This window comes from Engraulis encrasicolus, chromosome 20, assembly GCF_034702125.1.
Source record: "Engraulis encrasicolus isolate BLACKSEA-1 chromosome 20, IST_EnEncr_1.0, whole genome shotgun sequence".
In the NCBI taxonomy this organism is placed as follows: Eukaryota; Metazoa; Chordata; class Actinopteri; order Clupeiformes; family Engraulidae; genus Engraulis; species Engraulis encrasicolus.
In genome coordinates this window covers 40,051,188-40,074,363 of record NC_085876.1, presented here as the reverse complement: position 1 = coordinate 40,074,363, position 23,176 = coordinate 40,051,188, and the positions used below count along the sequence as shown (strand labels likewise).

Genomic DNA, 23,176 nt, shown 5'->3' with positions numbered 1-23,176 from the left:
GGCTTTCACTTTCACTTTTCGCTTTCAAAATGCCCCTTTTTGAAAGACCTTTTTTTTAAGTCTTTTGTCACAATGTATTGTGGTCCATGTTAACAGGATAATCTATAAATGCTTGATGGTCAAAAGCATGTGCTAATAATGGCCTGAGCCGCCATAGTCAAAGAAGACAGCCAGAAGTCCAACATTCTCACCATACAACCCCCACCCCCCTTCGAGCATCTGCCCACCAAAATGTCTGTGCACACAACTGCTGCTGAGGAACACAAGGCTTTTAGTATAGGTGGTGAAACCCTATCACTTATGTATCACTTATGGAAGACTTAGTTATAACAGACATGTTGTCATTTAGGGGTGAATTCAGGTAAATTGGGCCACTTTGGGACATTCGCTTAGCAGCCGTGGCCTAACGAGTTGGGCGGCAGTTAGTCTTTCAATCTGAGGGTTGTAGGTTCGAATCCCACCTGACCTCTCCCTACACCTGCATCCATGACTGAAGTGCCCTTGAGCAAGGCACCTAACCCCACATTGCTCCAGGGGCTCTAACCAATACCCTGAAAAATAATAAATGTAAGTCGCTCTGAATAAAAGCGTCAGCTAAATAAAATGTAATGTAATGTAATGTAATGCAAAAAAAAGAAAAGAAAAAAAAGTGGCCCAATTTACCTGAATTCACCATACTACATTCTCAAAGAAAGAGCTGGCACTCTCCAAAGGGAGGCAAAGCCTTATTTGTGGATCGGATGCTGTTTTTAGGGGGCACATTTTTAGGTCAGCCCTGCACCCCACCCCACCCCTTCTACCCCCCCAAGTGGTTCTCCTTCCCCTCCCCTGCATTATCTCTGACCACTTAGTCATTTCCCTCTGAGATAGAAATGGCTGATAGGTAGGGCAATCAGGAAACACTTTTGCAACTGCACTTCCTGTCTGTTGCCATGACAACCTGCATCATTGCTCCATCGCCACACTCCAGAGCTGCCAGTGGCGAGACCCGCTACACACCAGGATCAGGGGGCTAAACTCATGATTAGGTCATGGAGAGGGAACAGCACATAGCCTACACTACACACACACACACACACACACACACACACACACACACACACACACACACACACACACACACACACACACACACACACACACACACACACACACACACACACACACAGACGCACACACACACATACGCGCGCACACGCACACACACACACACACGCATGCCAGAGAGAGAGAGAGAGAGAGAGAGAATGAATGAAAGAAACATCTTATTCCAAGACCAGTGTCATTGGGTGACCTCAATGCATTTGTCTACAAATTGTTTCCGTGATAAGAACAAATCAGCAACTCCAACTCCTTCCTAAGTGCACTGGACTGGATCCACATAATGTAGCAGTGGATTTCTGTCTATTGTATAAAGGCCATTTTCAGTGAGCGTTGTGCTCATGCTGTTTTCATTTCAAGCTTGTTTTAATATGAAATCAATTATGTCCAAAATGAACACCCTCGTCCCACAGCAGATTGGACGTTCTTCTTGCCATTGTAATTTGGACACTGCCTGTGCCACAGTCTGACCTGATACTGGGGGCATGGCTCAAGTCAGGTTTAAAGTGAGAATTTGAAAGAAGAAGACTAAATGTAAGTCTGCCATGGAATAAACCAAAACAACTAACAGCAAAAACAAACAGCAAACAAAAAGGATTTCAACTGTATGAACCTCTCAAAACAAACAAACGAAAAACAGAACAACAGAATCAGCATTTGTCCTGCATCTGGACCAGGGAAGAGAGAGAGAGAGAGAGAGAGAGAGAGAGAGAAAGAGAGAGAGAGAGAGAGAGAGAGAGAGAGAGAGAGAGAGAGAGAGAGAGAGAGAGAGACTTTATTAATCCCCAAGGGGAAATTGAGTGCCACCTAGTCATACACACAACACATTACAGGAAGACAGGACAAATACATAATAAATAAGAGCTAAGAAATAAATAAAAACAGTCCATCATAAAAACACACAAAGAATCTCAACAACATTATAAAACATTAAAAAGTCACTCAGCAGCTGTTGTTAAAAAAATCTGATGGCTGCAGGAATAAAAGATCTTCTGAATCTTCTGAAGAAGAGCACAGGGATGTGCACTCCTCCACTGCATGTATCCTATTAAGTACAAAGCAGAAACTGTGTCACATACATTCCACTCTCGATGCAGTCACAAGTGACAGACACATGCTAGAGAGAGCTTTTTTTTTCTTTTTTAAAGAAAGGATGAAAAAAAACATAAAGCAGAAGTGCAATGAGGACTCGAACATGAAAAAGAAACCAACAGCGCAAAAAAAAAGAAGAAAAATTAGATGCAAAGAAACAGGGGGGTGGTCAGATTCAAACTTAGGGGCGTGACAAAAAAAAGAAAAAAGAGAGCAAAAGTTCCTCCTTGAGAAAAAAAGGGTTCCTCCTTGAGAGACCTTCGCAAAGTGAGTCACAGTTGAAGCAGAACAGCGCCAGTGAAATACAAATCTCTTATTGCCAGCGAGAGAGAGAGTGAGTGACTGAGCCACATCGGGTATCAGTGGTCTTTATTAATCAGACTCTCGGCGGACAGGACTGCATTCACCTCTCCAAAGAAACAGGTACTGACTGTCATGCAAACATCTGATGGCTGTTTTGTGCTCTGCTTAGAGCGAATGTGAGTTTTGAACTCCCTTTCATGTAGGGTGCCTTCGCAGGAGCCCTGTAGTCAGAGGTGCATCTTGTCACCAGGCTAGGCAGACAGCCGCTTGCCTTGGGGCCCCCAAGCCCATATAGCCTATAGCGAGTAACAGTTCACACTTTACGGTAGTGGCAACTTTGTTTCAAATGTTCATTCTTTTGAATTTTCGCTTGGGGCCCCACATTACCCTAGAACTGCCTCTGCCTATAGTAGCTTACACAAGGCTTGGGGCCCCACTATTGCCCTTTGTGTGCCATTAGGTTTTGCAAGATGACATTTCACATTTTGAAATCGTTTTCCAGCTACTGCGAAACACACACCCTTTCCTATGTTTTGTGAAAAACCTAGAGAGAACTCAGACATCTGCTGTGTGTTGGTTGGGGGGGGAATCCTGAATGAATGAATTCTGCTTTATTTACCACTAATTCAAAGATTAGCTATTCATTGCAGTCATTGCATTACTTTGACACGTTATTGCTTTGGTTATAAAGCGTCTGCCAAATGAAATGTGTGCGCCTTTGCATTCCGCAAGCTCGCTCCGTTATATATAGCGTTAGGTTTCTTTATTTTTGGTCTTTTGCTCTTTTCGATCACCGACATGTTTGCACCACCAACTTCCTCTTTCACATCTGATGTTCTGGCATGTCCTGCGTGTCAGTCGATCAGCAGAGATTGCCCAACTGACATGGCACCTCTTTATGTCTTAATGTCTTGGCCTGTGGGGTAGTCTACTTTTTAGAGACATTGTCCCGTTAAGACACAGCATTATTCATTTGTTGCTACCAGAATGGCAATGACCAACTCGTTTTACTAAAGTTGTAAGTCGTGCATTGCTAAAGGCTTCGTGTTATGTCAGTAGTGTAGTACTATGGTAGTTACATCTTCAATGACTATTAGAGCGTTCCACTGGTGGATCTGCATTATGGGGCCACATAGCAATATAAATACTAGTATTTGTACAGCACACTATCATACACAGTGTATCAATGTGCTTGAGAAACAGACTGACGAAGAGACAGAGAAAGAGAAATATTCTCTTATCACTGTTTTTGAGGTGGGTATATGGGGTACATATACAGCATAGTCTCAGGAGATCAATGTTGCAAAAGCATAATCGAACAAACACCATCCTAAAAATTACTGTATCTTGTAAGTGTACAGGGCTCTGTGTGCACTACGTAGTGGTCGTAATTGTCTTTGAGTAACGCTTTTTTTCATAGGCTCCATCCATAGCAGTAGGCCTACTTGTGTGGCAAGGGGCTGACACCTTAGGCCCACCATCAAACAAACACATTTATGAATGTCATATGATAGCCTGTCTTTTCCCACAAAGCGAGTATGATTTTAAAAGGGATGCTGGCGGAACAAAGAAAAAGGGTCAGAGGGCTTCGGCGTTCAGTCAAGTTTTGGCGAAGGTGCTCTTTGGTTATCCTTTACTAAGGATCCATCCATGTCATGAAAAATATCCAAGGCATTCTTCTTCTTGGTTAAAATGCTTTTAATAAACAGCTAGTTCATAGTGGAACTGTTAAAAATCGCCAACATGTTTCGGCCGACAATGGCCTTCTTCAGGACTGTAAAAACATTTCAAATCTGGGGGAAACAATGGCATGGGATGCTGGGGGAAACAATGGCATTCCTTATGGAACACATTCGAGCTGGTTGATTAGTTGGTGACATTTGTCCTTGATTCCCTTTAACCAAAATATTACTGTGAATTACTGAGACACATTATTGTTTTGGCATCAGTCCAATTCTCACTTTAACTTTAAGCCAGGACGCGCCAAGTCAATAACACTCAGTCAAGCCCCTTAGGTAACTGTACAGTAACTCTACTCAACTGCACAAGAGATATTATTAACCAATTGATGCCTGAAGCACCTGCAGAAATGGGTCCTAAGCCCTTTTTAGCACAATGTACTATCAGCCTATAAAAACCTAAATATCTCAGCCTCTGAAACACACAAAAGCATGAGATGAGTTGCATTTAAACACCAAGACACTCATCTTGCATTACAATATGTCACTTTAGCTCTATCATACCAAGATTTTAAATAAAATTGTCTCAAATCTCAAGAGCCTGAATGTTGCGTCATGCAGCTCCAGGCGTCAGGGCCAATGTTGTGCAACACAACATCCAGCATCAATGGGTTAATAAGAAATATTGGACAAGAGTGTCTGGCAACAGCCACTCAGTCACCACATGTCTGGCAAAAGTCTCTGGGTTACAGGGGTGGGCAGCCTGAGCTGTGAGATGTCTGTCTCCAGCAGGTGAAATGTCATCCGGAATTTTCCGCACCCTTGAGAAAAAGGGGATGTAGTGGAATAGTGTTCTGCATGTCCTCTGAATCTCCCTCCAGTTCCGTTTTAGTCTGAAGCTCACAAGACTTGCTATATAACAGTTGCATCCTGAGCACTGGATTGAAACGTCTAAGGCAGTGGTCTCCAATTAGTTTTCACCAAGGGCCAAATTATGTAGGCTAGTGCAAATGAAGCTGAGGGCCAAACAAATCGTGTTACTGTACGGCTACAGATAGCATGCATACATGTTTTAGTTTATTCCAACCTCATGGCGGGCCAAATGCTAGCAATGCCCGGGCTGTATCTGGCCTGCGGGCTGCCATTTGGAGACCACTGGTCTAAGGGGTTGTCCCAAAAAGTGAGATTTGTTTATGGTGTTACAGGTACAGTATAGCATGGGAAACAGTAAAACCTATGGGCCTGTGCAGGGGTGTAGCAGCGAGTTTTGGGCCCTATGTACAATTAGCTCTAATGGTAGCAGAAGTAGCAGATGAAGACTTTGTCGTTACAGTTTTGGTGAGAATAAGGTTATTAAAGAGGCTCCGCTCAATGGGGTTAAATTCTCAACACATGGGCCAATTTGATGCTAGACTGGCAATGGATTAGCCTGGGAACTCCCATACTGCCTTTAGTTCTACACAATCGTTTCGATCTGAAAGACAGTCTGGCGAGGATGACTCATAACGTCCAAGATCATGGGCCCTGTGTCATAATGGCCAAGCATTCCGACCTTTACAGTTTCTCTGCCCAATCAGAGAGCAGGGCAGTGTGTCAAAATAGCCAAGTATTCCGGCCCCTACTATAATAGGTAACTCCCCAGACCTAATCTCACTTGTGATTAGGTCTGGTGTTAACCAGGCAAGCAATGGATGGCTAAGGTGCAATCAATGTATTACTATAGTCATGTAATACTACAGTAGTAAAGTCTTTTCAATGGGTATTACATTATTTTACACTGCTGGAAAGTTGCAGGATATGACACAAAGTTGCTTTATATTCCACCATCACAAACAAACAGCTGATAGAGAAGAGACTATACATAGTGGCGTGTCTAATGGCACAGTCACTTAATGATATGAGAAATGCATTGAAATGGAAGTAGGCTAACATTCAACATCCTCAGTGAATCCAAGGGCGGATCTACCCGTTTTGGGACCCTAGGCGAAATATGAACATGGGGACCTCAAAAGTCATTATATAAACATGAAAAAATATGTGTTTTGGTGCTATGTTAGTGTTTTGTCTCATATATATCTTTGATTACTATACATAAGTGACAAATTAAGATCCAGCTTATTTTTTGTGTGTTTATTGCAACTGGTGTGACAGTTGAGGGCTCTTACGGAGGACAGATTGGTCGGGGGCCCTGGGCAATTGCCTAGGTTTGCCTAATGGAAAGTCAGAAAGCTGTTTTCCCCCTGAATTACTTTTGAAAGTGTTAGAAATTTGTCTAAGTCTTCAAATACTACATGCTGACAAACAACAAATTAAAAAGTTGTTTTCTTTCTGATATATGATTGAAAGTGTCAGGATTCTTTCTTCATGTCTTCATAGTGCATGCTGACAACAGCTGTCATTCTGTCAAGTTACGAATGATTAATATTTTGACAGTGACTACATTTATCAAAAAATCTTCACACTTGTTCCCTCACTCAAACCGTGAAAACATGGCAATGTGGTGCTGCCATCGTGCCACCACTCTCTCATTTGGGCTTTGCAGAGTCAAAATTGTGGTAATTTCCAGACGTGATGCTTTGACACAGTTACACACAGGAAGTGTGAAACTTCCTCAAAAGGTACCACAAACAGTGCAAGACTAAAAAACAGGTCAGTGTTTTCATTTGCGCTCGATTTTCTGTAGATCTTTCAGAGGGACAAGGCCATTTTCAGAACAAACTCTTTTCTTTCTTTTTTCAATAGTTTTCTGTGCTTGTGTGGTTGTGTTGCAGCAGATATGTAACATTAAAAGCTACGACAGCAAAGTTCCTTCTTGCTTGAGGTATCTTGCTTCCTGTTCTCAGTAACTTACTATCCAACTATCTTCTTTTTTTGACATTACTATACAGAGAAGGTTAGGAACTGTTTTGCGACCAATGAAAATGGTTGTATCGACTTGAAATGAATCTGAAGAGATATGTCTGACATCTGACAAAATGTCTTCTTGAATTTTAAAACCTGTTGTCCTCTTCATCTGCTCTGGGTGTTTACAAGGGCTCTTCCACTTTAAAAAGATAACCACCTCTCACAGCAGATCTAACGGAAGCTTGAAGTGATTTACATCTAGCCGTGTTCATGCAGGACCGAACATCCGTTGTTGTTCTTTTAGTATCTTCTCTTCAAGCACGCAAAGGTACAAGATGTTAGGGATGTGTGGATTAAAAAAAAAAGCTTTTTGACATATTTGGCTAAGTTCGCCCTCTTGTGGCAATAATGAGGTATGTTTCTATGACACTGTGACGAGTCAGACGCCACTGGGCAAAGGGTATAGTTGATTAGAGGTCAAATGAGTTTAGTTGTGTAAATGAACCTAATTTATTTATTTTTTTATTATTTTTTTATTAGTGACTGGGCAGTTTGAGAGAGAGACAGGAAATGTTTGGGAGAGAGCGACAAGGAAGGGTTGGCAAAGGACCCGGGCTGGAATCGAATCCGGGTCGGCCGCGTAGTAGACGAGGGCCCTACCGTCAAGCCACAGTAGGACCATAAAGGAACCTAATTGATCAGCAGTTACTGTACTGTCAACCAAATGAGACTCTTACAAGTTGAATTGGACAATAGCATTTCATAGATGTATTGCAATGGAAGGGCATGTGAGTTTTATGTATGCGACTTACATGTAAAGTAAAATCTTTAATCTTTCTGGTTTCCTTAGTAGTATGTAGTATGTAAATATATTTGGATTTTGCGATCATGTTTTAAAAAATAGTGTTGTAATGGACATGTCTTTCTAATTCTAACAGTTAAACAGAGTACATTCTGGCAAACTAAAATTAAACTATTGCATATTTTACGTAAGGTGAAGTTGGCCAGCAGCAACATACACATACTGCAACAAATCCAGCATACAGTATCACTTAAGTCATAGATCTCAATTTTGACCACAATGTCTGAATAAAAGACCAGAATTCCATCACACATACACACACACACAGAGACACAGACACACACGCACACACACACACACACACACACTCTCTCTCTCTCTCTCTCTCTCTCTCACACACACACACACTCACACACACACACACACACGCACACACATACCCCCCCCCCACACACGCACACACAGGCACAGCACAGCACAACACACACAGCACATACAGCAGCTGCTTTCCTCTCCCTACATAGTTTGACCTCTGACCTCTACGCTATACATACTTTTCCCCCTCTAGTCACCTCGTATCCAAGATGGAGAGCTTCAGCTCCAAGCACATGGCCATGAAGGCCCAGAAGAAGATCCTGAGCCACATGGCCAGCAAGTCGGTGGTGCAGATGTTCATCGACGACACCAGCAGCGAGATCCTGGACGAGCTGTACCGGGTGTCCAAGGAGCACACGGGCAACAAGGCCGAGGCCCAGAAGGTGGTGAAGAACCTCATCAAGGTGGCCGTGAAGGTGGGCGTGCTGTTCCGGCACGAGCGCTTCAGCCCCGACGAGCTGTGCCTGGCCCAGGAGTTCAAGAAGAAGTTCCACCACGGCGTGATGACAGCCATCAGCTTCCAAGAGGTGAGAAAAGGACATCAGGGACGGATTAAGATAACCCAGGGCCCCTATGCTGTAGTACAGGTGTCACCAACGTGGTGCCCGCGGGCGCCAGGTAGCCCTCCAGGAACTTCTGATGTGCCCACCAAGGATGTTAGTAAACAGTGACGACTACAAGATTTTAGTCTCAGTTAATGTTTTTCTTAGTTTAAATATGAGATTATTTCTTTATAACCTATAAGCAAATTATCATTCAATCATGGTGTGGTTTGGGAATTATGTCAAGACATCAGTCGAGGATTTTGAACAAACAAGTAGCCCTCGGTAGGCCTTGGTAGCCCTCGAGTAGCCGTAGCCCTCAGACCCAGAAAGGTTGGGGACCCCTGCTGTAGTAGAATACAATATAGACGCGTTAAGCCCCCCACATTTGGGCTTGTATGACCATGGGGACCCCGGTTCGAGTCCGGCCGGGGTCATTTCCCGGCCCAGCACCGTCTCTCTCTCCCAGTCGTTTCCTGTCTACTCTCACACTGTCCTGTAATAAAGTAAAGGCCAAAAAGCCCCAAAAAATACTTTAAAAAAAGAATAGAATATAGATGAGAATAGAATCTCTTTTTATTTGCCATTGTAACAAGTGAGACGAAACTGAGCATTCCTTGTTGAAGCAATAAATATGTATTTTTTTTACTTGTATGTATAAAACTAAGTTTTGTTCGCATAATTAAGTGCAGTAATGACAGCTGAGTTAAAGCTGTTTTTCAGACTATTTGTCCTGGTTTTCATGGACCTGTATCTACTGCCAGATGGTAGCAGTTAAAACAGGTTGTATCCTGGGTGTGAAGAGTCTCTCAGAATGGACTTGGCCTTTTTTAGGCAGCGGGTGCTGTAAAGGCCTAGCCTGGTTTTCACAGACGGTACATAAACTAGTGTACAGAAACTAGCTCCGCTCCACCAGGGGGATCCGGAGATTCACACACGCACCGTTGTTGAGAACCAGGCTAGTAAAGGCCCTCCAGAGAGGGAAGAGGGCAGCCAACGATGTTCTCTGCTGCCTTTATGACCCCACAGAAGGCATATTATCTGACAAGATTACAATAACAGTAACTTGAAATGAAGGATAATATGTCTTCCAACTATGGAGGAGTATATTACAGTAACAAGAGATGAATATCTCAATACATCATCTGCTATTACGAAAACTGTCCTTTGGCCAATCGAGGGCCCACTGGTAGGTGGGGGCCCTTTGGCTGCAGCCATATCTAGCCTACTAGTAGTAGTACGATATGACAACGTTACCGCTATGCAATTTCCATTTTTCTTTTCATAGTGTTGTAATTTTACCTGCAACAGTACTTCTACTTTACACACCACAGGGTGATGACCGCCATCAGATTTCAAGAGCTGAGGAGAAATATTGGTAATGACAGGCAGGGGCGATGCCAGGGAGTTAAGAGATTCGGGGGAACGGTACACCAAGGTGCCCATAACAACATACATTTACAGTGAGGAATATATCCACTTCCAAAACGTGCAGAATATTGAAAAATGGCAGGCGGCAGGGGCGATTCCAAACAGTTAAAGATGGGGGGGACAGGATACACTAAGGCGCCTAAGAGAATAAACTTACAGTGACAAATCTATCCACTTTCAAGAGGTGCGACAGCCATGTTCCCAAAAGAAAACGGTTAAAAATCTTTAAGAAATCACTTGAAATGTGTCGGGGCAATCTTGAGCACACCACATCTTGTCATGTTTTCAACAGATTTTCGTGTGTATCCCTATGCGAAGCTGTTCGCTTTCTGCCTGGGATGACCCTCATTCCCACAATTCTTTGCGGCATGACGCGCTGTTCCCGAGCCTAATTGGGAAAGAGGGGCAGGGTCCCCTGGCTGTGGCCCAAACGGCTAGGCCACTGACAGTTACACTGGAGACCTGGGTATGATTCCGACCTGAGGTTGCTTCCCGGCCCTCGCCTGTCTCTCTCTCCCATCAAATATTCTCAAACTGTTTCCTCCCAAAATGCCCTGCCCAATCAAGGCCTAGAAAAGCCCAAAAATAAATTTAAAGGAAGAAAATGAGAGGTATGGGTTAGTGTCAGGGAGTTAGAGACACGATACACACTCCCTCTAGCGGAACTAAACTTGCAGTGACTACCATCAGCTTCCTACACACACACACACGCACGCACGCACGCACGCACGCACGCACACACACACACACATTTGCACGCAAATGCACAGGCAGATAAAGGTAGAGAAGGAAGGGAGCGAGGCAGGCAGATAAAGGTGGAGAAGTTAGGGAGCGAGGCAGATAAAGTTGGAGTGGACAAGTGCGAAGAAAACACAGCGGTACGACCGCACAGTAAATTGAGAAGGCTGTAGCCAAGTCATTGGCAATGATACTGTTCCGCATACACACACACACACACACACACACACACACACACACACACACACACACACACACACACACACACACACACACACACACACACACACACACACACACACACACACACACACACGCACACACACACAGACACAGATGACATCTCATTTGAGGTGATAAATGCCCCAAGATGTCAGCCCATGCCATGACTAAGCCTCTACTGTAGACCTTTGACTATAGATACTGTAGTAGGCGTTAATCTACGCCAGACCCATTTGCTGTACACAGTAAGCAGTGATATGGGCAGATGTTTGCCAAATGGGGAGAGCGCTGAGTAATGCTTTCAAATGGTCTCATGTTTCATGATGATCTTATTATGTGATATCATTTTTAGGATGACAAGATGTCTTTGTTTTCGGGGCGTTGATACTGGTGGTCTATGTCTGTATGCAATCTATGGAGTCATCATAAATAATACATAATTAAAGGCATTGCTTTCCCACTGAGGTTGTAGTTCAGATACACCACGGTCTTCTGTGTGGTGCGTCTCCAGTTGAATAACTTAGAAGGTGAGAAAGTGGATCTCTTCTTTTTATTTTATTTTTTTTACATAGCAGCAGAAGTGTAGACAAACGTTTCGGCTGTTGGGAGTGTCAGGAGACACTGACGAAGGCAACAGCCGAAACGTTTGTCTACACTTCTGCTGCTATGTAAAAGATAAAAAATAAAAAGAAGAAAAGAAGAACCCGAGAGCGATCCACTTTCTCACTTTCCCACTGAGGTTGCCAGGGAAATACCAAGAATCAGAAAACCTGTCAACTTACAAAATTGCAGTGTGATATCAGTAGAGACACTACCCTCACTGGCATATGTTCATCAAATTTACAGCCTGGCTGCAAGTCTCTTTTGATATCAAGTGAAAGAGATATGGAAGACATTGGCATTAATCGAAACAGTCTCTAATTGGAGGTACTCTTAAGAAGAACGGAAGGAAGCTGGTTGATAGAACATTTGACTATGTTATGCTCTATTTTTATCTTAAGTCTTTCTGCCTTCTTTTTGTAGAGTTAGAAACTGGAATGTCACAATTTGCCCAGTCTCGCAATTCAATTTGCGCTCACTAGGGGCATCTACATTTCTAGGCTAGCAATATTCCCTACACGTAGTGAGGAATCTTTTAAAAGAATTCTGGTTCCGGTTCGTGATTCGGATCACCACAAAAATGTAATCACTTGTTCCTTTGATCATTCCCAACACCTCAGTTTCATTCAAATCAATGCAGAACGTTTTGAGTTATCCTGCTGACAAACAATCAGGCAGCTTGATCCAAAAAAAAGCAGCCAACATGTTTCAGCCTTGGCTGGCCTGCATCAATGCATAGCCTCGCCCTATATATAGCCTCGCCCAATACACAATTGTAAAGAGAGGGCCCCTCTCTTTACAATTGTGTAAGAAAACATTTGGGCATACAGTAAGATTCCTAGATGTGTTTTCAGGGCTACTGTCTTATTGTGTTCTTCAATAGGGTGAATTACTGTGGAAAGAGGCCTTAGATTAGTAGTTGAAAAGAAAATAAAGGTCCGCAACACTGTAAATGCTCCCAGAAGATTTATTGGCGAAGATTTTCTTTTCAGTTATCTTACGTTTGGTCCAGCACCTGTGCCACTGATGTGCGCGCATTCTTTGACTTTCTTAGATTAGTAGTTCTCAACTTTTTTTGAACAAGTGCCCCCTTGATCTCATCAGGAATTTCTCATCTCACTCGACCCATAAGCCTCGCATTGAGAAACACTATCTTACATGTAAGCTATCACTTATCTGACCAAAAACCTACGCCATCATTGTTTTTACCATAATGTAATGTGCTGCTTGATGCATCACAATGATATCTGTGGTGGAGGGGGTGCTCGGACAGAAATTAACAGCGTACACACACAGCTTCTCGATTGCTCACCTACTCGCCACTCTTTCATGGAACGTTCGCTGAAAGTTCCCGCGGCTTTAACTGCCAATGAACAGGCGAGAAGTACTGAACTCTGCCTTCCAATTGGTTATTCGTTTACTCGCCTCACTCGAAGATAAAATATTTTCAACTCAGGATCCGCCCACATCGCATCGCTTGTACAGTACTCGCCTACTCGCCTGCTAGTCTCGCTGGAACACATTGACATTCTATTGAGTTCAACTACTACTGTAGTAGCGATGTGTGTATATGGCTTCACTTCAGTGCTTCTCAAACATTGGGCTGAAAAAGGTATTCCAAAGTGGGCCCTGAAATTGTTTTCTGAAAATCAACGTGATATTTGTGTGTGTGTGTTGCGGATGGGAATTTATTTGAGTCGTATTGTTTATTGGGTCAGAGAACATTTGTGAACATTTCAAGTGGGCCCCACGTTGGGAAAGTTTGGGATCCACTGGTCTATGTAGGCCCTACTAGTTATGCGAATTTGAAACACTATTGTACAGACAAACTGTACAGTATTTCAGGATGGAGTTCGACATACATACTGTGGTAGCACTGAACTCCATGTGCCTCCCCCTCCTCTAATGAAAAAACGAAACACCTGCTTTCACCTTTTTCTCAGGTGGAGTTCACCTTTGAGAAGACCATGATGATTGGCAACCTCTGGTCACATGTATACGTATATAGTACTGTATATGAAACACTATTGTAGACCAACTGTATCAAGACAGGGGTGCATTTCTTGAAGACATATTTGCTAACTACGTTAGCTACTTTGTTGTTTGCAATGCAATTTCCCATTGGCAACTACCCAAGTTGCTAACTGGCTAACAACAACTACACTTTCAAGAAATGCGCCCCAGAGTTGTATACACAGCACTTTAGTTCTAGCACTGTGCTCCATACGCCATCCATCCCCCTTGCCTAACGAAAAAAATAAGAACGCAACAACAGTTGTTTCACCCTCTCTCTCCCCTTTTTCCTCCCCCAGGTGGAGTTCACCTTTGAGAAGACGGTGATGATTGACAACCTGGTCATATGCCGCGACGTGCTGCTGCAGCTGGTGGAGAAGCACCTGACCCCCAAGTCCCTGGACCGCATCCGGCACGTCTTCAACCACTACTCCGACCCGGACCTGCTCACCAACCTCTACAACCCCGAGGGCCCGCTCTGGCCCAACCTCACCAAGATCTGCGCCGGCCTCAACAAACTGATCGAAGAGGGCAAGCTCTGAGACCTGGCGGACAAACAAGGCATGCAACTGGGGTCCCCCCACCTTCTCCGAAAACCCTCTAAATGAACCTGGCTGACAGATTTGTGGCAGTGATGGCTTAAAAATAAAGACGAACAGGGGAAAACAGGGGGTGTATGTTGGCAGTGGAGGGTTCAAGAGATCGTGTCAACGTCGACAACATCCTCAGCTGAAACCCATTTGGTGCGCATTGATTGGACGAGGGGGGAATTCCCTTGCTCTTGCTTGACACGGAGGACAGTTAAGGCAGAGAGGGATCAAAGTCTGACGACTGGAGGAAAAGGGATGGGAAGGGGAAGGGTGTGTGTGTGTGTGTGTGTGTGTGTGTGTGTGTGTGTGTGTGTGTGTGTGTGTGTGTGTGTGTGTGTGTGTGTGTGTGTGTGTGTGTGTGTGTGTGTGTGTGTGTGTGTGTGTGTGTTGTGTGGTGCGATAACCTCAACGTATCCTGAAATGCTTGTCAACTCTATCTAGGACTACTTTGAGAATGAATGGTGAAGCTACCCAGCATGAACACATCACTGGGGCAATCTGGAGTCCATCAACTCTTGCCATTGAGGACTTTGTAAACTGTAGACCAGATTTGTGAATGTAGACCTGGGGTGCATTTCTCCAAGCCATAGTTGTTAACTACGTTAACTACTTTGTTGTTTTGCAGTGTGTTTTCCCATTGGCAACTACCGAAGTTACTAACTGGCTAACAACTATGCTTTTTATGACTGTCAGACACACTCATTCCCTTAGTGAACGTAATTCATTCATATACTAGGCAGCGGGCCTCCTTCCATTTTCAGCAGTATTCAGATTTACTATAATTTAGAGGTTTTAAAAAAAACATAGTTACCATACATTGCTGATGTTTTGTTGGTTTTCTTCTTTTAACATTTGGAAAAAATGTGATTAAATGTGCCAAACAGATGTTTTGTTTTGCTAAGCTGTTCTGGCTTAGGTGCATTTTAACACACTTGTTACTTGTTACTACTTGTAATGTGTAACATTTTCAGTTGATTTCTGAGACGTGTTCAGGTTAATAATACATGTAAATATGATGGAGATTTTGGGAATTATGAATTCTGAAGTAAAGAGTGTCTTTGAATGACTGTTTATATCAAAAGTGAAATGACTTTAAATTACCAGTGACCCAAATGCTTCTGGAAACTCATAAATGTAACTGGTGATAAAAAATATGTTTTAAAAGGAAGGCCTAATTATTATAGGGTTAGGCCAAGGTGTCTTCCTCAACTTTAGCATTGTCCAACTTTTACAAGGCTTTATTATTGGCATCATCCCAATTTTATTGAGAAGTGTTGGTAGTTTCAAAGTTCAAATCCCCAAAAGCAACAAATTTGCAACAACAAAATGTATGGACTGAATGTTTTTGAACAGGATTGATTCATTCACAATTTACCAAGCTTTCTTCAATTTGGCGTTGTACTTAGACAGAAATCACACTCATGTTATAAATTGCCCAAGTGACAAGACAATCACAATTTCCTTCCAAAGTTAGTTAAAAAAATGGGCTGAAAGGAAGTGGAGGAAATTCTTAGGGCAAATAAGAAAATACATGTAATATTTGTTTATTTTTAGCATCAAGAAAGTTTTTGGCCCTCGAAACTAACTGCATGTGCCATGTCCTAATTCAATATGTAACAAGAAATAGTTGCATGGTATCAGTCCCCATAAATGACTGAGCAGATTGATAGGATAACTATCAGGCACGTGTCGAATGCCTCATCTCTGCGTCCTGTTTTACAGTGGGGTAATTAAGAAGTATGAAGTCCAATCAAACATGCTACCTTTGACTAGTGACCACAAACACATGGTGTTCTATTTATCTCTGCATTTGTAATATACTGTACATCTTACCTAACATGCACTCCAGGGCTTGACATTAACTTCGCTGTGGCTAGTGGTTTTCCCGAGTCACTAGTCATTCAGCTATTCTACTAGCCACAAATTTGATATTGTTTCTTTTTTTTTCTTTATCACAACGTTGTACACCTCACCTGAGAAGATGAGGTGTTAAAGCAGGAAGATGAGTGCACAGCTTTCAACATGGAAATTAAGCAAACAAACAGAAACTGAGTAACTGAAGTTTTTTTTCTTGAACGTCTTACAAACAATTGATACACAAGGAGCAAAAGTGCAGCATACAAGCTATTCTGATATATCATGCCATAGAATAGGCTACCTGCCAAATTGGCTAGTGACACTGAAATTATTACCAGCCACAGCCAAGTTTTACCAGCATTTGGCCGGTTGGCAGGTGCCAGTGTCAAGCCCTGATGCACTCACATATTGATGGGATACGGGTGATTAAGAGTGATTAAGAATGGCAGGTAGCACTGTCAGTTTGGCTGGAGCCAGTTTCAGGGAATGTGGGGAGATAAGCAATAAGCAATAAGCTACCCTGAGAGAGAGAGAGAGAGAGAGAGAGAGAGAGAGAGAGGGAGAGAGAGAGAGAGAGAGAGGGAGAGAGAGAGAGAGAGAGAGAGAGAGAGAGAGAGAGAGAGAGGTCTCAGGTCAAAGTAGTTTTCGGAAGACAGAGGTCACTTGTTGAATTGATTGAAAGAGAAAGAGAGCTTACAGGACATCACATTATATTCCGATTTTCAAAATTCTCATTAAACCCTCGAATTGTCAATATAGTGTAAAACCCACAGCAGTTTTGAGTTCACCCTGTCAAAGTGTATGAAATATATATATATATATTTTTTTTTTTTACCTCCGCCAAGGAGGTTATGTTTTTAGTCGTGTTGGTTTGTCGTCTGTCTGTCTGTCTGTTTGTCTGTCAGCAGGATAACTCAAAAAGTTATGCACGAATTTTGGTGAAATTTTAGGGAGTTGCTAGAAATGACAAAAGGCACAAGTGGTTAAATTTTGGTGGTGATCTGGATCACGATTCGGATCCAGGAAGATTTTGGTGAATATGGATGGTGAGAATTTTCTAACTCCACAAGAACACGGCAGAAAGACTTGACAAAAATTAGGGTGTAACATAGTCAAATGTATGTTCTATCAAACAGCTTCATTGGCGGAGTTCTGCACTCTCTGACTGCATTTCTAATTTTTACTGTGCTTTGCGCCTAGTTGGGCAATTCAAGATGGAATATGTACTGCAAATACACATATGAAATGTATAGCCACCACAAATTTGGCCTGAAAATGATGCAGTCGAATTTTTTTTTAATTGTGTAGGTTTTTGTTGTCAGTTAATGAGGCCCACGCCAGAGTGCATGTCAGTTCAAAACGGGGTCATTCACTAGTAATCACAAGGCAATAAGCCAAGTCACAAAGGTAATCAAACAGAAACCGTTTACACCCACCTTGCTCTATCTGGTAGGCTATCTGGTGGATGACTTGGAGCCTGAGCCGTGTTTATTCCTGTATGTTTAGATATGAAGTAAACTTGAAAAAGAATGGTCGTCGCACACTCAGAACTTCATGCAGTTACATTTAATAAGACCAACGTTTCGGCTTACGCCTTCATCGGGGTCATCAAGATGATCAAGGCGTAAGCCGAAACGTTGGTCTTATTAAATGTAACTGCATGAAGTTCTGAGTGTGCGACGACCATTCTTTTTCAAGTTGAGTCTAATTGCCTGCCGTACGCACCTCAAACGGTGTGCGTTTACTGAAACCCGAAGAAAGACTAGATATGAAGTAAAGAAAGAAAGTAGAGTGCATTTTTATGTGACTGACTAAAAGGGTAAACTTTTAGCATTTTCGACACTGCCCTGTAAAGGCTTTGAAAGATTTGATAATAATAATAATAATAATAATAATAATAATAATAATAATAATAATAATAATAATAACAATAACAATAATAATAATAATAATACAATTCAGCTTTATTGCATACCCAAGTACATTGAGAAACTTTATTGCTTTTTTTCAGGAGGTTGTTTGCCTAAGAGCTGTCCAGGTGTGTGTGCATGCATGATTGTGTGTTTGTGTCTGCTCAAGTACTGTATCTGTGTGTGTGTGTGTGTGTGTGTGTGTGTGTGTGTGTGTGTGTGTGTGTGTGTGTGTGTGTGTGTGTGTGTGTGTGTGTGTGTGTGTGTGTGTGTGTGTGTGTGTGTGTTTTCTTCCTATGTGTGAGTGAGTGCTTCTGAGTGTCTCCCTGTATGCCTGTGTTTTCACAATCATCCTCAGTCCTCCACCGTGCGATGTTTGTGCACTTCAACCCACCATGTCCCCAAATCACATTCTTTGCCTTGACACAATCAGATGTCCTCTCTTGATTCACGATTGCTCCAGATAAACCACTCAGGTATCTATGGCGTAAGCAAAGCCACCCACGCCCATTACAGAAGGGCAATGAGGGGGGGGGGTTGGACTTTGAGAAAGAAATGTGCCCTGGTGGCGAACAAAGTGACAAGGGTCACTCGCGAGGTAAACGCCCCGACCGCTGATGAGGATCGAAATCCACTTCCCATAGGCTATCAGTGTTATGCACTACGGAATGCTATACTGATACGCTGCATTATCTCTTGTTGTGTGGGCATCTCTTTACCCCGCCCCTCCTCCCTCCCTCCCTCCCTCCTCCTCCTCCTCCGTGCTCCTGGAGCGTATAAAAACCCAGCGAGCGGAGCCAGAGGTACCGTCAGGTCATTTCAGGTTCTGCTTGTTCAGGTGAGTGCCTCTACTCTAATGGACAGTGTCTCCTGAGACTGCTGTGTGTGACAACTGAATTTTTTACTATATTTAGGCTACTATATGTTTTTTACTATATGTAGGCTACTATTTGCCTATTTCAACTATTACTCTGAATGTTTTTAGGCAGACATAATGTTTCCACTGATGTACTATTTTGATGTACTCTTTTAGGCTAACAAAATATTTCAGCTAATCTTGCTCTACTTTTTAAGAATATAACAGTGTCCAAATATGAATGTATAGGCCTAGGTTAAAGGAGATTTGTAGTCTACTGGCTAAGTGGTGGTTTAGAGTTGACAAAATGTCACTGATAATTTATTTGAAGACCTAGTTGAAAATAAGTGATTTTTTGTCTCCTTTGTTTTGACTTTTGTATCTAAATTGTAATTCTTGTGCTTTTCGTCCATGCAGGTGCCCTACCCTAAATCTTCAGTCATGAAGGTCGCTCTGGTTGCTGTCCTCGTCGTGCTGGCTCTGTCCCACGGTATGTGCGCTCTGATGAAATATATCATGTATCATTTATTAACAGTAACTAAATGAAGTATTTGTTTTATTGTTGATTCAAAAGTAACTTAATGGAATACATTATGTATTGTTTATTGAGAATTATTGACAAGTAACTCAAAGAATCATATTAGTTTTGCTAATTAAATAAGTAACAAATGTCAGTTACAATGGTAATAGAGGTATGGAGGGTGAAGTAACATGTTATGTTCACACAGAAGACTCTATATTTTAGCATGTTTAGACTTTAATATTTTTGCGCAAAAGCAAAGAGCATGTATTGGACAAGAAACCCTCTAGAATAGACATACAGTACTTGCAAACAGCAACAGAAAATTCTTACTCACTCTGTCCTTACATCACATTGCCATACATTAGCATACAGTACTGCGCACATTTAGCAGTACAGTACTTTTATACAGGCCTACAATGTGTGGGAATGATAAAATAAGGTTTTAAGTTATAACATAACTTCCCCTTCTTTCACGGCATAACTGCACACTCAGATACTAATTGTTTCCTCCGTCCATCTGTCATGTGTCCTGCAGGAAGCGTGAGCGCTGATGCTAACGCTGACCTTGAGAGGTTGACCCAGTACTTCCAGGACCTGTCCGCCAAGCTCACCAGCACCACCCAGGAACTGGTCGAGACCCTCAAGACCCACGAGCTCGCCGCCCAGGCCCAGTGAGTATTAGGCCCAATAATACTAGCTTACGAACTGTTGAACTTTGAGCCGAATGTTGCATGTAGAGGTAGGGCTGGGCAATATGAAGATATATATCGTTATCGTGATATAAAAGTGTATATCGTGACCTTTCTCCTATATCGTTTATATCGTGATAGTAATTTTATCAATTCTATACAATTGAATATCATTTAATTACATTTCATGTTGTCACAAATACACACTATAAGTTAATGTAACTGTAAAAATAAGAATAAAAAGATCCATTTTAAAGAAAAGTTGTTTTGCGACATGAAAAAATAAAGAGAATAACTGAAAACGTATGTAATTGTGCTATATCGTGATCTATATCGTTATCGTGATACAAAGTAATCCATATCGTGATATTGTTTTTTTTTCCATATCGCCCAGCCCTATGTAGAGGTTTGATGACATTAGAATTGACCTTAGTGCTCCTCTAAGTTTCCTTAGTTGCTTCTGAACTGTTGAACTTTGAGCTGAATGTTGACGACGAGCATAGTTATGGTATTATCATGATCATAACAAAGCCCAGTTTCTCTTAGCCCCACCCCTACCTGTTATTCCTGTATTATTAAATATTAATTTAATACATGGGTTTACCGCTTTTAAACAATCCCTGGCTGCGCGACCCTGACTGTGCACTGTTCAACCTCTGATTGTTGGAAACAGCTGTCGGTCAAAAAACGCCTTGCCAATTGCCAATGTCTTATTATGACCTAGCCCAGTGGTTCTTAACCTGGGGTGCGGGCACCCCCTGGGGGTGCGCCAGAGATTTCAGGGGGTGCGCGGAATTTTGTTTGTGTTGAGGTTGTGACCAAAATTCTGCAAGCGAACATTATAATTAGGCCAAATCAAAAGCAAATTAAAACATGCTTTGGTCCCCATGTAAAGGCATAAGGTATTGATTAATGTCTCAAGCAAGAATCATTGCAATTAATCACTAAAATATTTTTTTAGTGTGTAATATACGTGTAGACGCTTGAGTTGGGGGTGCGCGACTTGTCTTGGGCACAGGTAAGGGGGTGCGTTAAGAAAAAAAGGTTAAGAACCACTGACCTAGCCTACCTTCTGTTATAATAACACACCAGCACCTCTGCATCCCACCTCCCAGGACTAACCTATTACAACAGCACACATTACAGTACCTTAGATTTTTTTCCAAACATATCCTCTATTATGACACACCTCACCTTTTAGTTTGGAAACAATAACACACCTTTGTAAAAAGAGGGGAGAAATCTAGTACCACATGGATGTTTTTTCAGTTTCTTATTTATTTACAGCGCATTAGACAAACGTTTTCGACATAGCAGCATTAGTCTAATGCAGTGTTTCCCAACCTTTTTTGTCTCGTGTACCCCCTAAGCATTTTCGTTGTGCCATGAGTACCCCCCAAGTCAAGTTCTATATCACTTTCTATATCCCAATGCAACTAAGCCCCATACATTTGTTAAAATTTCATTTTTCCAAGTACCCCCTGCTGTGTGCTCGCGTACCCCTAGTGGTACACGTACCCCTGGTTGGGAAACACTGGTCTAATGCACTGTAAATAAACAAAAAATATATATCTGAAAGACATCCGTGTGGCACCACATTTCCTCCCTGTTTACAAATATCTGGTTCTACGCTGGTTGCACCAGATTTTCACTAGTAGCGTGGTGGAGTATGTGTTTCCCTTGTTCAACAATAATACCGCTTTGCTTCCCCTCCTTCTCCTCCTCCCTACCCCAGGACCTACCTTCAGGATGGCAAGGCCCAGCTGGAGCCCCTGGCTCAGCAGATCCAGTCCCAGATCCAGCCCCTGGCCGCCAACATGGAGGAGCAGCTGAAGCCCCTGGCCGAGTCCGTGCAGGCCCAGCTCAGGCCCCTGGCCGACTCCGTTCAGGCCCAGATGGAGGACCTCTTCAAGAAGCTCATGGAGCAGACCAAGACCATCGGCCAGTAAAAGTCGCAACACAGCTGCTGCTGACCCAAACTGACAGTCCAAGATGGCCTCGGGAGTCTGTGTTAAAGTTGAACGCAACATCTTCAAATAAAAACGGCTCTTGAAGAAATTACGTAGTTTTTGTGTGTGTGTTTGTTGTTGCTAGTGTTCCATCGTTCACGCGTACTGTAGGGTTGATGATTTGTCGTCAAGGTCATACAGTCATTCCTAAATGGTGTTCATTAACAGACAAGCAGAATTTAATTCTCAGTTATAACATTATAGCTACATATGAAATTCTGAAGTGACGATGCCTGCCATTCCTGATCATAAACAGGTATGGAGTTTAATTCTCAGGAATGTGTAGCTATAGGAAGCTCTGAATGAAGCTCAACAGGAACACACAGGTAGGCCTATACATCGTAAAAAAGCATCACTTATTTAACACTTAGCAAGTTAAACACTAACACACAGGCATACACAATAAAAACAGTGCTTATTCGACACTATGAGAGTTCCAGAGACACAAAGAGACCTGCATATGAAAAAAGCAGGGCTCAACACTTCAAGGGTACTCTAGAACCAAATATACTCTAGTTGTTATATCGACTCTCAAAGTGTTGACTTAACACTGCATTTTTATGGGCAATAAATTGGTACTGTAGATGTAAATACAGGGCCGGTGCTAGGCATAGGCACACCAGGCGGTCGCCTAGGGCGCAGAATGTCTTGGGGGCATGGATGCGACACAGATTAGTTGTGTTCGATCAGAGCTGTTTACACATATTTAACCATTTCTAAATGCAAAAAAAGGGAAGTGGGTGCTCGCCAAGGGCACCAAGCTGACTAGAACCGGCCCTGTGTAAATAGGCCTACATACATATAGTATACATAGCCTACATACATACGTACAAACATAGGACTACATACATAACAAAGACCGAATATCATAAAAACAAACTTTTCCAATATAAAGGGCTGAAAATAGTAAGACGCAAACAAACAATGCCTATTTTGAGATGGATAAGTGGCAGGAAGTGAGCATGGGCCTGCCCAGGACACAAGAAAAAAGGCTTGCAGC

The 23,176-nt window shown here is 42.5% G+C and overlaps 2 protein-coding genes across 3 annotated transcripts; both read left to right on the top strand.

The window, feature by feature from the left end:
* The first annotated feature begins 2,457 nt into the window (after positions 1-2,457).
* On the top strand, positions 2,458-15,399 carry tnfaip8l2a (tumor necrosis factor, alpha-induced protein 8-like 2a). Of its 2 annotated transcripts, none has more exons than XM_063185943.1 (3): positions 2,458-2,616; positions 8,390-8,723; positions 14,042-15,399. In XM_063185943.1, the coding sequence occupies exons 2-3, from the start codon at positions 8,406-8,408 to the stop codon at positions 14,282-14,284; spliced, it is 561 nt and encodes a 186-aa protein (XP_063042013.1). In that variant the 5' UTR covers positions 2,458-2,616; positions 8,390-8,405; the 3' UTR covers positions 14,285-15,399. The 2 variants fall into 2 exon arrangements, with proteins under 2 accessions (XP_063042013.1, XP_063042014.1); XM_063185944.1 differs by lacking the exon at positions 2,458-2,616 and adding an exon at positions 6,175-6,824.
* A 3,499-nt stretch (positions 15,400-18,898) lies between these two features.
* On the top strand, positions 18,899-22,226 carry LOC134435903 (type-4 ice-structuring protein LS-12-like). The gene is made up of 4 exons (XM_063184943.1): positions 18,899-18,937; positions 19,373-19,445; positions 20,014-20,149; positions 21,903-22,226. Exons 2-4 carry the CDS (start codon positions 19,397-19,399, stop codon positions 22,114-22,116), a joined length of 399 nt encoding a protein of 132 aa, XP_063041013.1. The 5' UTR covers positions 18,899-18,937; positions 19,373-19,396; the 3' UTR covers positions 22,117-22,226.
* Positions 22,227-23,176: the final 950 nt, after the last annotated feature.

Bases quoted from the DNA above. Each gene is read 5' to 3' on its own strand.
- tnfaip8l2a (XM_063185943.1), top strand. From the start codon at position 8,406: ATGGAGAGCTTCAGCTCCAAGCACATGGCCATGAAGGCCCAGAAGAAG. The intron at 8,724-14,041 runs GTGAGAAAAGGA...TTCCTCCCCCAG, and splicing joins CAGCCATCAGCTTCCAAGAG to GTGGAGTTCACCTTTGAGAA.
- LOC134435903 (XM_063184943.1), top strand. From the start codon at position 19,397: ATGAAGGTCGCTCTGGTTGCTGTCCTCGTCGTGCTGGCTCTGTCCCAC. The intron at 19,446-20,013 runs GTATGTGCGCTC...TGTGTCCTGCAG, and splicing joins CGTGCTGGCTCTGTCCCACG to GAAGCGTGAGCGCTGATGCT. The intron at 20,150-21,902 runs GTGAGTATTAGG...TCCCTACCCCAG, and splicing joins GAGCTCGCCGCCCAGGCCCA to GACCTACCTTCAGGATGGCA.